At 37.5% G+C, this 15,305-nt stretch overlaps 1 protein-coding gene across 3 annotated transcripts in view; it reads right to left on the reverse strand.

Annotated features, from left to right (window-relative positions):
* ZFR (zinc finger RNA binding protein) overlaps positions 1–15,305 on the reverse strand; it is a 47,606-nt gene that overhangs the window by 11,170 nt on the left and 21,131 nt on the right. For all 3 annotated transcript variants that reach the window (XR_010994431.1, XM_068176342.1, XM_068176344.1), the window contains 11 exons: positions 14,977–15,195; positions 13,568–13,812; positions 11,947–12,138; positions 9,538–9,838; positions 8,430–8,623; positions 6,960–7,079; positions 6,307–6,452; positions 5,781–5,943; positions 3,961–4,166; positions 3,599–3,749; positions 2,109–2,250 (listed from right to left, as the gene is read on the reverse strand). Coding sequence is in view for 2 of the 3 variants with exons in the window: in XM_068176342.1 (XP_068032443.1) it covers positions 2,109–2,250; positions 3,599–3,749; positions 3,961–4,166; positions 5,781–5,943; positions 6,307–6,452; positions 6,960–7,079; positions 8,430–8,623; positions 9,538–9,838; positions 11,947–12,138; positions 13,568–13,812; positions 14,977–15,195 (2,079 nt within the window). In the remaining variant the exon portion in view is untranslated. The remainder of the gene's footprint in view (positions 1–2,108; positions 2,251–3,598; positions 3,750–3,960; positions 4,167–5,780; positions 5,944–6,306; positions 6,453–6,959; positions 7,080–8,429; positions 8,624–9,537; positions 9,839–11,946; positions 12,139–13,567; positions 13,813–14,976; positions 15,196–15,305) is intronic.

Raw genomic sequence — 15,305 nt, forward strand, 5'->3', positions numbered from 1 at the left:
TGTAAGGAACAGTAGCTATGCGGTTAACAATTTAATTTCACTGTTTGGTTTTTTTTTTTAGCCTTTTTCTTAATAACACATCAAACATGATTCTACTCCACGTGCAAGACTCAAGTTGCGTCTTTACTCCAACTGGTCCTTCCGGTAAAGCCTTCCTTAACATCTGAACTAGCTCCCCAAGCGGGCTAAGGAAAATGAAAACTTCAAATCAATGTAAGACACAGAGCATGAGAAGCTGCAGTAAGAAAAACACAAACACATACTGTTACTCTGCAGCAAATAAGCAGCAGTCTTCGGAATAAGGAACTTCTTTGCTGCAATAATTGGCAATTCAGTCTTCTATTTGCTCCAGTTTCAAAAGTGAACTTTTCTGCACATCCATTTTATACTGCTCAGTGTCTTGAGGAGAAATCTAACTTGATTTTGTTTGCCTAGAGGCAGTACTGCATTCAGCAGTGAATAAACTCACAAAGATAATTTAACTCAAGTGTGGGTCAGACAAAAATACAGATTTGTTTCCTTTTGGTATGTAACTTAGGGGAGTGATGGTAGCAATTTGAAATTTGTTTTACTTTTAGTCCACATCATAGAATTTTGGGCCAGAAACCACTTAGTTGAAATTGAGTATAGCACAAGAATCAATACTGCACTTTTGCACAGTACATCAAAAAATAAACATGGTGTTTAAGGTTAATTTCATTAAATTGTTAGTCTAATTTAATAATAAAATGCATTTTTTTATAAACTTAAATAATATGGAAAGTTGGATTCAGCCCAGAGTCATGATACACTCAGATTGTCCAAAACCAAGTAAAATTGGTTGGGTGTGACAGTACACATACAAAGCCTTTATAGCTAGGAATAAAATGCACAGTTTAAAACAAAAGCACTCTAAGACTCTTTAGAAGTCATCCAAACCACAGAATGCATGTTGAAAATTTTTCTTTCTGATTATGTAGGATGACTTTGTTAACATAGCTTGCTTATAAATGCACTAGTCACAGCTACAGGACACTTAGTAATGCAATATTAAAAACTCAAGTGTTTTAGAGGACATATAGTGATGAGATGAAATATAAAAAAAACCTCAGTGGCTTATATAAATACGTATATACACAAACACATGTATACATACACACATAAAATTTCCTTCAACCTGTATATGAGAAGTGTTAAAACAGCCTCAGATTTCCTATTTGTAGGTTCACTGTCAAACACCAGAACCCTGTTTGCTCTGATCTCTTTCAACTATGAAAATACAGGATTAAAAGGAAACAAAAGTTAATTTTATCTGACCCATAAGTAAAAAGAACCAATGTACTGCAGACATTAATCATGCTTGTTGGCTTAAAAGCTTTTGGAGCTTTGAAAGTGTTACAGAACAGACCCTAAAGCAACACTGCTGGCACCAGAGAAACTGTGGACTTCAGAAACGTAAATTGATTCCCAAGCTCCACCTTCTACTTCAGCTCAACGACAAAGCCGTTTCTTATTGTACTAGTAGGGTTTGCCAGCTGGATAGAAGAGTGATTGCAATACCAGGAGCCTAAATATACTCAAAAAGCACTCCAGACCAAAAACAACCTCAGAGAGCTGGAAAAAATCGCATTATCTTTTAAAGTTAGAAGCACTGTTACTGTCAAAAGTACTGTAAAAGTGCATTTTAAGTGGCACTATTCAGAATGTCTAAGTGATGGTAATACTGACCCAGTTCAAACCCAAAAACCTGTGATTTGATTTTCTAAATCCATACAATCTTTCTCTTAAGGCAAGACTGTTCTAGAAAGCCAGTTTACAGCCACTTGCTATAAAATACTTAGTTTTCCACATCATTTTAAAAGATGGGGAAAAAAATCAAGCTTGTACCTTTTCCAGAAAGCTGAGGTTGGACAACAAAGTTGGAAATTTTAAAAATTAAATAAAAGAATCATATACACATTTACTTTAACCAACTGTTTTCTACTGAGACTGGTTGTTGAAAAACAAAGTTTTGATCAAATATATGTGCCAGCATGTTGCCTTCCAGGACCTTAGTGCCATCTTAAGCAGAATAGATAAACATAAAAAAACAGGTGAGAAATAAGTAACATCTTTAACAACTTCCCAACCTCCATCCCTCATGTTCTCTTCCCGAATGACTGGAGATGTCAGTGTGATTGTAACTTGCATTTTGGGTTCCACACACGAATTTAAAATTATTGCTGCTTCTGGGACTGCACACTTGATATCGTATTTCTCTGGACTTATTACCTAAATATTGAGAAACAGAAATTTCTATTAGCATGTGGCCATTAAAAGTATCAGGAAGAAAAAGGATTCCAACATATTCTTTTTTCAAGAGAAATACAGAAACACAATATACTTAAAAGAAACAGGTACCTATGTAGTTACAGAACCACACTACACAGTATAAAGATATGTGGGCTTGCATATTGCTTCCAAATTATTAATGAAAATACACAACCAAGCAATTAGAATTAAAAAAACTGCCCAGAAAGGAAATTAATATAAATTACATAACAAGAATCTTGATGTTTTTGAGATAAAGAAAAGCCTCTGAGCCAATTAAAATATCAGCAGGGTGTTTCTGACTGGAACACAGAAGTCTTTGAAAAACAAAGACTTTTCACATTCACAGTTACAAATGGGTATTGCTAGATACATCCTGTGCTTTTATGTCACAACATGCTAAGAAAAAAGGGCAAATAAGGGCCAGGGAAAAAATGTAAGATTAACTAATACAGTGTTTATTCTGAATTGCTTTTTGCAACTTTATTTAATAATTCTAAATACCCCCAAAAGAAAGCTATAGGCACCTCTGCGACCCTCTTCTACATACATGGTGAACATTGCCATGAAGACAGACCAAGATGTCCATTGGTTAAATTTACTTCTGTTACCTCAAACAAGAGCAAACTTCAGACTATTTTTTTCATTAATCTGACCATTCCAGCGACTCTGTCAAGCATTTTACTAGACTGCATTTAAATACTAATGCTGTGACAAGCACTCTACAGTGACAGGCTTTGTTCAGCAGAGACTTTACACTTTCTTGTGGAAATACTACAAAGAGTTTATATTTCACTGAATGGTCTAAGACTGCATGTTTACTTTTTTAAAGGTCCAAATTCTAAAAAACCCCAGACTAGATTTAGGTGGCTAATTTTGAACTACAAAACACTGACATATACAATAAGGAAACAAGACAGAAGTACAAAAGACTGGCATTAATGGAGAACTTTGACCTTGAGGCAGCAGGTGTGCAGTAACATGTAACGTGCTGTAATTATCTCTATTGCTACTGGTAACTGATTAATGGTCTTTCTTGTACTCATTTCTATTTCCCAAATAAAAGAAATCTGTTAAATGGTGATTGATACTACACTGCTAGAGCACGTGCTTGTATGGACACAATATAGAGGAAGCAGAACATGCAGCAGTCTCTGAATTCAGATGAAAACACCCAGAAAATGGAAAGAAACTGAAGCTGAACTATGTCATGTAGCAGCACAGTGAGTCCTGCACACATTTAACTTGAGGACACATTTTCACAGTAATTTTATAAAAATTCAAATCCAAAAATCTAAATTCTACTTACTGCAAGTTGCTTAGGGAGGCTTTCAGCAATATGACTGAGTAACGTCTTGGAGGGCTTCTCAGCACACAACAAAACAAGATTGACATTTCGATCTCCACGGAGTAGCAAACCTTTAGCCAAAACGCCCACCCGTAAAACACCTTTCAAAGCTCTGTGAATTGTAGTTAAAAGTTGCATTTAAAATAACAATGTAAAAATCATAAAAATAATCCTAAAGATAGAAAAGTAAAATATAATAGTACTCCACATCTTTCTGAGACTTCAAAATACTGCATAAAAGCCCAAAGAGATGAAATCGTGGAAGCACTGATAACAGGGTAAGGAAAAACAATAAAATTCTTAAAAAGTAATTTAAAAAATACCTGTCTTTACTGCCATCCTTTTTGTCATCTCCCTCTTTGTTCTTGCTTTTTTCATGATCAGTCATGCTGTCAGAAACCAGCTTCAAAGCACGCTCAGTAATAGAAACAATTTTTTGGACAGCCTGAAGCTCCTCCTCAGTTGGATATATAGCAGCATGCTTCGTCATCACGTAGCGGTCATCAGAGGAGTCAGGGCGGCGCAGAGGCTGAACAGACAAAAAATGTTCTTCTGAAACCTGAGTGCACTTCCAGGTTCACAAATGAGACAAAATGACCAAAACCCAAACATGTGGCTAAGGAACAGAATATTCAAACCTCACATCTCTGAAATGTTGAGGAAACATGAAGTTTCCTCAACAGCCTACACTGTCACAATCAATCACGTCTGAAAAGACATGAAGTATATCAAAATTAGACTAAGGTCAAATCCCATGACCAGAGGTACTCCTCAACATTAATATCTCTTGCCTTTCTATCAGCTGGAAAATACTTGGATATTTCTGCAAAATAAAGTATCCATGATTACTTTTGTACAATCACAGGATTGTACAGGACAACCTCAGAAGGTCATCTAATCCAACCTCCTGTTGAAACATGGTCAGCTGTAAGACCACATCATATTGCTGAGGGCTTTAGCCTGTTAGATTTGGAAAACCTTCAAAGATGGTGGCTGCACAACACCTACACCAAAAAAAAAAATTATTTCCTGTATTCAGTGTAAATCTCCTGTTTGCTTAAGCTGGATATATCTCACCCTCTCGTGACTATAAAAAGCCTGGCTCCATATCCTTTATAAAGCACAGCTATTAGAAGTCTATTCTGTCCCACTGTAGCTCTCTCTTCTCCATGCTGAACAATCCCAGATGCCTCAGTCTCTCCTCACAGGGCAAGTGCTCCAGACACCCGAACACCTTGGCAGCTCCACACTGAGCCTGTTATATTTTATGTATCTTCTACTGGAAAGCCCAAAATTAAATGTAGTATTGAAGTTAGGGTTTAATGAAAGCTGATCACTTCCCTTAATCTACTGACTGTGGTCCTGTTAAAGCCCAGGCTGCTGCTGGCCCTTCTGCCAGGGCACGCTGCTGACTCATGCCCAGACTGATGCTTGCCAGGACCCCCAGATCACTTTCAGCAGAGCTGCTACCTAGCCTCTATCAATGCAAAGGGTTCTTCCTTTCTGAGTGCAGCATTAGGCATTTGTACTTGCAGAATTCCATAATGTTCCACTCCTACAGCCCACCTAGGTGCCTCTGGATGGTTGCCATCAAAGGTATCAGCTATTCTCCCCATCCCAACGCGATTCAGGTTCATGCCAGCTGCAAACCTCAGCAGTGTGCACTCACTTCATCACCTTTCAGATCCTCATCACCTTTCAGATCCCTGGTAAGGTGTTTATCAGTCTAATGCCAGAATCAACCCAAGTGGTACGGCACTCCACATTGCTAGAGTATGATGAACCACTAAGCATTATTCTCCAAGACTGATGACCCAGACATTTTTTATCCATACATTTGTCCACAATTAGGTAAATAATGTTGTATAATGCAATCAAATAAAGTAAAAAAATAGGAAAAACCAGTATGACTTGTTTCATAAGAAGCAATATTTAAAGCATCCTCTTGTCATTTCATTGGACTTATTTTGGAGGACTAGTACACCTATCCCATTTCATTAGCATATAATTTCTTCTTCTCTTTTCCAAATCCTTTATTAAGAAACACCAAAGACAACTGAAGTAGCACTGAGTAATTTTGTATTTCTTAACTGTGTCTCTTGGTAAGAATAGTTTAATTTTTTTCTCAAGTTAAGAAACTCACAGCTGGTCCTTGGGGTTGAGGAGGCATTCCAGGTCTAACTCCCAGCAGACCTAGTGGTCCTGGAGGGCCATGAGGATATCCTCCATCTGGTATTCTGCGACGGTCATCCCAGTGATGCTGCTCTTCCTCCATTCTCCTCCAGTACATGTCCTCTTCATATCGCCTGAAGTGAATCAGTCAAAGTGCTCTCTTTATACAGCAGTTAATACTTGATATTGCTCTAGACAGATCCTTCTCTGTCCTCAACAACTTCTAGCAGTCATAAGCAAATACCAATGAAGAGATGGTAACAACATGAATTATTGCTGTGAAAGTAGGTCTGCATTTATTGCAAAGTAATTCTACTAACTCTGCATTACTGAGAAGGATTTAACAGTAGCAAACAAAAATCCCAGTGAGAAAATGACAATTTAAAATAAGACAGTACACAGTTCTCTAAAGTATTTAAAATAAGTAATTATGGAGTTTAGTTTCAGACAATCTGACAGCAGGTTGTCACATTCATTCATGAAATATAATGCATTACCTCATTTCCATCCTCCAGCGTTCTTCCTCTTCTCGCCTTCTCCAGTATTCTTCTTTCTGCATCTGTTTCCTCATCTTCTCTTCTTGAATTTTTCTTGCTCGAATACTGGGCTTTACTTCTACTTGTAAGTCTGGATTTACTTTTTTCTAGATCAGAAAAGTAATGAATTAATTGTTGCTTTCCTGTCCTCATCTCAAGGTTATGGAGTAGTTCTGACATATTTAACATACACTACTCATCTACAATAAAATCAAAATGAGTAAAATGCAGTTTTAGAACTGCACAAATGCACTTATCATTAAAAAGTCTGCAACACAAAGAGTGTGTGTTGTTACTCCTACCAAAAACACTGAGCAATACCATTTTATACTCTTTACATTTCATAGTAAGCAACATAAAGAACCTATTTTTGCTTGCATTGCTTGGACTACAAGCAACATTTAAAACATTTTTAAAAGCCTCAACCAATATATAATTTCACAGTTTGCATTATTCTTTAAAGACTATACTGTCTATGAAATATATTTCTCTTTTTTTACATGCTGTTCACTCAGAGTGCCTGCTTTTGTCTAATCTTTAAATCTAAGAACAGGTGACCAGACCAGTTAGCTGATATCTGGTCCATTTTCAGAGATAAGCATTAGCATTTTTACCTTGTACTGAAGTCTGTGCCGCCGCCCTTTCAAATGCATCTCCTTGGCATTAGGATCATTAAAACTGCATTCACAGAGTTTACAGTGAAAGCGGATCACCTTTCCTTCATCATTCCTTACCTGGAAAATTAAGTTATAACACATTTGGTAATTTCTTTTTTATTTTATAAGGTTGATATAAAATTTAATTATTCATCAATCTAATTATCCAGTGCCACCTGTCAATATCTATCTGTCACAAGACACGTTAAGAAGTTCACACAATAACTGAAAGAAGGCAAAGTAGAAAAGTAGAACCTTCATTTCTGACAGACACACCATTATGCTTGGTAATGCGCAGGGAATGAGGTCCTTCCATTCGAAAGAGTGCACAGCTGTAAATTCAAACCTGAACATGGTGAGCTAATAAATCACAAACCTGTGTATCAGGCAAAATTTACATCAGAGTTGATCCACCTATCTCATACCAACCACGTGAAGCACAAAAGAAATATGCACAACACAAAAATGTAAATATAGGCACAAGCCTTTGCAGGTTCAATGCATTGTCACTCTTATCTTCAAGGAGAACCCAGGGAATTACAGTCAACCTCATCTTGATCTCTGGGAAGGCAATAGAGCAGCTAATCCTGGAAACCATTTCCAGGTACAATGAGGGCAAGAAAACCATCAGGAGCAGTCAGCACAACTTCACCAAGGTGAAGGCCTGGCAGATGAAGGCAGAGCAGTCAATATTGTCCCTGTGGACTTCAGTAAAACCTTGGACACAGTCTCACCACAATATCCACCTACACAAGCTGCTAATGCATAGGCTGGATAAGTATACAGTGAGGTAGACTGAAAGCTGTCTGAACAGCCTGGCCAAGGGTGGTGATCAGCAGAATGAAGCCCAGTTGGAGGCCAGGAGCTAGCAATGTGCCCCCAGAATCAACACAGTCCTGTAACATCTTCAGTAATGCTCTGGATGATGGGGGAGAATGTATCCTCGGCTAGTTTGCTGACAACACAAAACTAAGAGGAGTTGGTGATATGCGAAGGGTTGCGCTGACATCGAGAGGGACCTCAACTGTCGCACCTAGGGAAGAGGAGGCTGAGGGGGATCATATCAGTGAATATAAATACCTGGAGGAAGGGTGCAAAGAGGACAGAGACAGACTTTTTTCAATGGTGCCCAGTGCCAGGACCAGAGCCAATTAGCACCAAGTGAAAAACAGCGGAACATCAGAACACTCTGTTTTACTGTGACTGACGGCGCTCTCACACAACTGCTCAGGGAAGTTTTGGAGTCTCCATCCTTTGACATGCTCAAAAACCATCTGGACATGGTTTTGGGTGACTGGCTGTAGGTGGTCCTTCTTAAGCAGGGTGACTGAATGAGATGACCTAAAGAAGTCCCTGGCAACCTCAATCACTCTATGATTATGTTTCACTATAACAATTAAAAAATAATAAGTATTTTCATATTAATACCTCCTCCACATAATCATGGCCCACTGGTTGGACATCACTTTGCAAGGCAGCAAGAGTTGTGGGAGTCACTGGTTCAGCTGCTGTGTCAGGTTTTACTTCCTGTGTTTGCACTGTAGCAGCAGGAGGCGTTTTAACACTTTCAGCTGATTTCATTTCTTCCATTTTACTTCCTGTTGTCTGAAGCTTATTACCACCTAGAAATCAAAAAAAAAAAGTTAAATTATTACTCTTCATAAAATGAGAATGTGATTAAACGTAATGTGCAAACTGGAGATTTTATTTGCAAATATCTATGAACTGGGCAAAGAATTATAGGTCTTTTGAAATCTATCGGATTTTAAAATCAACCAAAACTTAAATATATTTTCAATACAACTAAATATTTTAACAGTAAATTTAACAACACTCAGGTTACTTAAACACTGAAGTTGTTTATTCTAACAAGAAAAATTTCTGCTTTATAAAATCTCCATTTTTGTTATTTGTTTTACTGCTTTTTCAAGGGACAGGACTGAATGGGGATCAACTCAGAAAATGCATTTTAATAATCTCTTTTCTTGTTACTTTGTAAATTTATAAAAGAAAAAGTACTTCAAAACTTTATAATGTTTGTACTAGTAAAGGCAGTATAACCCTAGTGTTGCAACTGTATAGGTCTTTCCTTGAAGAGCAGGATAGCTTATTGTGCAACAGCTGCTTCCCATCTCTGTTATGTCCAGTTCAAAGTTTACATGGTTAGTTTTTCACTGAAAAAGGATGTTTCAGTTGCCCATCACAAGCTGCCAATCTATTGCAGGCGCATTAACAGCCCAGGCTGTGCACTGAAATTAGGACTATAAACTGCAATATTCCAGCAGCTACTACGTAAGAAACCAAAGGTGGGAAGGCTTCTTATGAAGGTGGGAAAAGTATTCAAGAGGGGCCAGGTGGAAACAACTGGGCAGAAAATTTTGAAGCAAAACTTTTATAGACATTCTCGCTTATCAGTAATTCCCTTAAACACAGCAGAGTAACTCATGCATGGAGTTACCTAAATGCATTTGTGTCTGCTGCACTAGGTCTTAAGAAAAATTTACAGAATAGGTTATGTTTCAAAATAAAGACTGACTTCTGTACTTGCCAACAAAATTTATTTTCGGTGTAGATATTTTCTTCACAGCTATATTAGCAGCGGTTGAAGATGTTTTGTTGTTGGAAGCGGTGTTAAGTGATGTGTTTGCCGTGGGAGTAAGAATTTTCACTGCGGAGGATGCAACAGAGGAGTTCACTGTACTGCTGCTAGTTGCTATATTTGAAGCAGAGGCAGTTGGTTTGGAAGCAGATGTGGATGTTGAGGAAGTAGCTTGGGTAACCACATTTGGTTCAGTCGAAGGAATGGGCTTGCCAAGTTTTGTATGCAACTTTACTACCTGTAAGTAGGAAGAGAAATTCATAACATGATCTCCCTGAGACAGCTGTAAAGCAAAAAAAAAATCAATATAAAAAAAAAACTTAGCTTGTTTTTGTGTTTTTTTTTGGTTTTTTTTTTGGGTTTTTTTGGTTTTTTTTTACAAAAAGTGGTCTTGGGAAAAAAAATAGGGACATGTAAAAGCTCTTGTCATCTATAACAAGAAAATAGCTACTTGTTATCTCACATTGCTCACTTGCATTAGAAATTCAGAAATTCAGGCATTTTCTCCCACAGCTGTTTAGGTAAGAACAGAAATACAACAAGCTTACAACTCTGGGTAAGTTCAAGAATACATTTTGCTCCTAGTGTTTCAATGTATCTGTTTTGTTGCCTCATCACTTTTTAGTCGCCCTCGAAAGGGCAAAACACTGAACTACTTTGGTTCCAAACAATATTTGCAACCAAGACTAATTTAATTCAAATTGAGCAACACTGTGTCTTTTGATTGCTACATTTGACGAGTCTTCATATTGAATGACGTTACACATTACTTAGCCAAGCTGAAGAGACTCCTTAGGTAAATGTCTTCCTTTTTTTTTCCCTAATATTTAGAAATAGTTAAGGAAGATTCAAGAGGTATTTCAGAGCTCTTTAGTATCTCATAGAAAGTAAAGAGATACATGCTTATTCTTAGAATTGATAAGCACAGGCCTTTCTATAACATGTCTCTCATGGAATAATACTCTTTGGCATCTGCTGACCACCATCTAAAAAAGCAATGCAAGTAATCCATACAAAAATACCACGCAAGATCAAAACTAAAGACTAAGTGTTGAAAACAGCAGTAAAAAATTTTGAGACATGCCTTAAAAAGTGAACATGTACACAACCATGATATGCACACAACTGTCCATATTAATTTCTTAGGCTTTTGTTCTTAGTTTTTATGTTCCTATCAGAAATCCAACACAATAATGTCACACAATAGTATCAATTTAAACTCAAGCAAGTGCTCAAATTACTTTTTTTCCAGTGGAATGCACACAGTTCTTTAGTTACCACAGTAATGGAGTCCTTTGAGATACCATTTTCACACTGGTAAGAACCTAAACCCAGCAATGGCTTGCGACTATCACAAAGAGAAAACTATATCCAAATATAAAAGGATAATATATACCATACTTCATATACCTATGGAGTTATTGAGCACAACCCTTTCTTGGGTTGTTCTTTAAAGGAAGAACACTGGACAAGTGTCTCTAAATTTTGATTTTTGGTCTTGGAGGAAGATTATTTTCAACATGATATGAGATTTATTTATTTTAGTAGGAACAATGCTACTGATGCCTGTGATGTCCTGAGATGTAAAGAGCTGTAAAAGCAGAGTATTAATACTGCATTTGTTAGTGACATTAATCTTTCCAGAGTTATGAGGAAAATCTGTAACTTCTAAACACATATTCTACCTATCATTGCACTTACTATTGTATGGCCAAGTTTAAAACACAGGTCACAGCATTTCACAGTGCAGCCCACAGTTTTTATTCCAGGATGACCACAAAAGAGCATCCAAACAATAAGAAAAACATGTGTACCAGAAGTCTTATAAACATATTAATTATAAAACCTACTATAGGACATTGCTTCTTGCTTCCAGAGGACAGTTTTCTTTGCAAGAAGTATCAAAGAATGATGCCTGTTCTTTGCACGAACTTAGCTTACAGTGTTTCAAAGTGCACTGAAAGATTTTCTGTCCCAGCAAGACAAATAAGATGAATCTCAAGAAAGGTCTTGAGAAAAGTTAGGGGACACAAGCATAGTACCACATGTCCTCAAAGGTTCCTTTCCCTCATCTCATTCCACACCTTCTTCCTATGATTTGGATGATATACTGATATATCCTCTTGTCACTGATGACATCGCAATATATTCCCCCCTTTCTTTCAACAATGCCCTTCTAATAGTGAGCCTAAAGACAAGTTTGAAAGGAAAAGAATAACGAAATTTTTTAAATAAAATAATTTAAATTATACTGTTTCTGCGTATTTTCTCCTTCCTTAAAATGAGAAAAAATGATGGGCACAAATGTATATATTGACTTGCATGGTAAGAACAGAAACCTCTTACTTTCTGATGCTTGGCTCCACGAATATGGGCAGTGTAAGCATCTGCCCCAGTGCAAGACACATCACAGAGCTCACAGTGCAACTGATTCTGAGTTCCACGAGCAGAAGTACTGTTGGTGGTGGTGTTCTGGGAAGCTTTTAATGCTGCTTCTTTCTTTTTGTGTTTCTGGCCTTCTAAGTGTTCTTTGTAAGTCTGTTTAAATAAACAAAACACACAGTAAGCTGTCTTTGTACTGCTGGTTCATCATTCCTGTGATCACATCTAATATAAAACATGGCAGAAAACACACATTTTACCTAAGAAGTACCTCCTACACTGAACATTTCTGCAGTATGGCATGCATTAACAGGATACTTCTAAGACCAGAAAATTTTCTTCTCCAGCAACAGGATTCCACCCTTAGGTAAAACAATACAGGCTTTTCTCCTCTGACTTCTCAACCTCCCAACCAAGTAGTGGTCAACAGATAACATCACTGAAAACTTGATAGGATCAGAAACTGCAGTTTCCTGCATTGCATTCAATTGTTCTTCATTTTCAGCTTCCCTCAAACTTTTAAGTGTATCCAGATAAACAGAAAAATCAATTTAAAAGAAGGTAGTGCACAAATAAAGCTGTACTGAAAATGAAATGCAGAAGTTGGTATTAGTTCCTATATTAACACTGGCAATCTAGAGCAGACAGGGTAGAAAATAATGACAAGTTTACCTAAAGTAAAAGAACAGTTTAGCCAGACTCAGACAAACATTCTGCATTACTTTGTATCTACTTTCTAGGCACTTTTACCCACTGTGACACTAAACTGGGAAATTGAAATATAACAAAGAATAAATTTTCAGGTTTCCCATTCACAAAATTTGTGTAATTCCACAGCTTTCAAAACAGTATTTTCTAAGAAGTTTCCTATGCTAAGGAAATAAATCACTTTCAAAGTTTCATATAATTCTGAAGTCAGGTGAAGCTCCTCTATACAAGCTCAGAGGATGTATCTTTATGTCTTCCAACAGGAACTCTTTCTATAATAGTACTCATTTTTATTTCATTATTCCTTTAGTACAAGTATGGAATCAGGTCTAAAGATTAACAAATACTCTTGGTTAGAGGGATGAAGCACCCCTCCTATGAGGAAAGGCTAAGACAATTTGGTTTGTTCAGCCTGGAAAAGGCTTTGGGGTGACCTAAGTGGGACCTTCCAGGTAAAGGAAGTTTATAAGAAAGATGGAGACTTTTTACAAAAGCATGGAGTGACAGGACAAGAGGCAATGGCTTCAAACTGAAAGAAAGTAGGTTAAGGTATTAAGAAGAAATTCTCTACAGTGAAGGTGATGATGCACTGACACAGCTGCCTACAAAAGCTGTGGGTGCCCCATCCCTGGAAGTGCTCAAGGCCAGGCTGGATGGGGCTCTGAGCAACCTGCTCTGGTGAAGGTGTCCCTGCCTACAGCAGAGAGCTTGGAACCAGATGATCTTCAAGGTCCTTTCCAACCCAGGCTATTCTGCAATTCTGTGACACTCAGGAGGGTAAGATTTTTTAGCTGAAGAAATTATGAATAGAGTATAGTGGAATATAGCAGTAGTATAGTAGTATAAAGCACAGTAGAATAACACATAATACAGATACCTGTGGTCCAGCACAGCTGATCTTGCAAACGTCACAGTAGTGGATCTGGGGTGGTTTGGGAGGCTGTTTTGGTTTCAGTTGTTTATTTTGGAATGGTGCCTTTTTAGTAAAGGTGGTCCCTGTCCAAGCAGCTGTCGCAGCAGCAGCAGCAGCAGCTGCTGCTGCCTGTTTCTGTTGCTGCTGCTGTTGGTAATAGGACGATGCAGCTGAATACACTGCAGCTTCATAGCCAGAATAGGAGGTACCTGAAAAATTAAAATAAAAACAAATGTTACATCACCATATATAATGTATCAATTACATAATACACTAATTCAAATCATGTTGCATAACAGTTGAGGGGCAAGGCAAGATGTTAGTAATTCACTGAGATCTTGTCAGGCAGTTTTGAATTTGGCTTCATGTTTCACAGTAGACAAATATACAGCCAACAATTGTGTTGGAATATATTCAATTCTAGACACATCTTTGCAGACACACAGTGATGTTAGATATATCAAACCATCCCTAGACAACATATGAAATTTCCTGGTACATCTGGGAAGACTGGGCATGATGGAACAAGAATTTTAGTGAAAGATTTAGCAAAGGCCACATGAAGCAAGCAATCACCTAGAACCAGATTTGCTGTTCATGTTTCCAAATGGCATGGACGGATAATATGGAGAGGAAGGGGAAAAAATTAAGATAAAAGACAAAACATCTAGTGCTATTACACCTTATTTCAGTGATTTAAGTTGTTTTGGTAAAGAGAAGATGCTTCACTCACTAAAACTTTGCTACACAGTCCTTGATTTCTAGTTGAATAAATCAAGGAAACTAGGCTCTATCTCAAGAAAGTATAAAAATCCCTTTTTAAGCAGGAAACAAAAGAAAACAAAGTTCAGGGTAGCTATAACATGCCAGTTAATTACCATCTATGGCAATGAAGTTACCATATTTTCGTCTTTAATTATGTTTTGAATTCCTAATGGTTGAATAAAAGTCTTCCCAGCACACATTTCTCATTCCATTTTGGGTCAGGACAATCAAAACTCAAAAGATTTATACTGAACTGTTCCTCCCTATCTCTGTAACTGCATGCACCCTTCCTATTTCCTGGGAGTAACATCTATGTGGATGCATTTCCTTATATTCCTTGTTTTTTCCTTTTCACCTTACAATAAGTCACTGCTTAATCAGTAATGCTAGTACTTTGTATATTCTCACATCTAAAAAACAGGTACGTAAGACATCAAAACTCTTTTTAAGATACACCAGAACATTCTGCCACTGTAATGACTGAACTGGTTGCTACCTCTCAGCAGACTACGATGTAATTGAGCATGAACTGCTAAACTTCTGAACAGTGAAAGCCTCTTCTGCAGCAACTTCAAAGATCCCAGCAAGAAAACATGCAAAATTCTTACCAGAGTAAGTTACTGCGGTTGTGCTGTATGTCGCACTCTGAGTATAGGATGGAACAACAGTGGCTGCAGCTGCCACTGGCTGCACAGTCGAGGACACTGGATATATGGAAAATGTCGTTGTTGCTGGACTGGGGGTTGCAGGTTTTATAGCTGTCACTTGCCGTGTTTGCTGGGCTTGGGTGTACTGAGTTGCCCCTTGGCTATATCCTGCTTTTGGAGCTAATGAGGATAGAAAATACAAATGTAGAAACATTGACATATTTTAGTTGAATGAAATGTAAACCATACTAAAGGAAAATTAACAACATGCTTGTGAACAAATGTGTAAG

Source organism: Anomalospiza imberbis, chromosome Z (assembly GCF_031753505.1).
Source record: "Anomalospiza imberbis isolate Cuckoo-Finch-1a 21T00152 chromosome Z, ASM3175350v1, whole genome shotgun sequence".
Lineage (NCBI taxonomy): Eukaryota > Metazoa > Chordata > Aves > Passeriformes > Viduidae > Anomalospiza > Anomalospiza imberbis.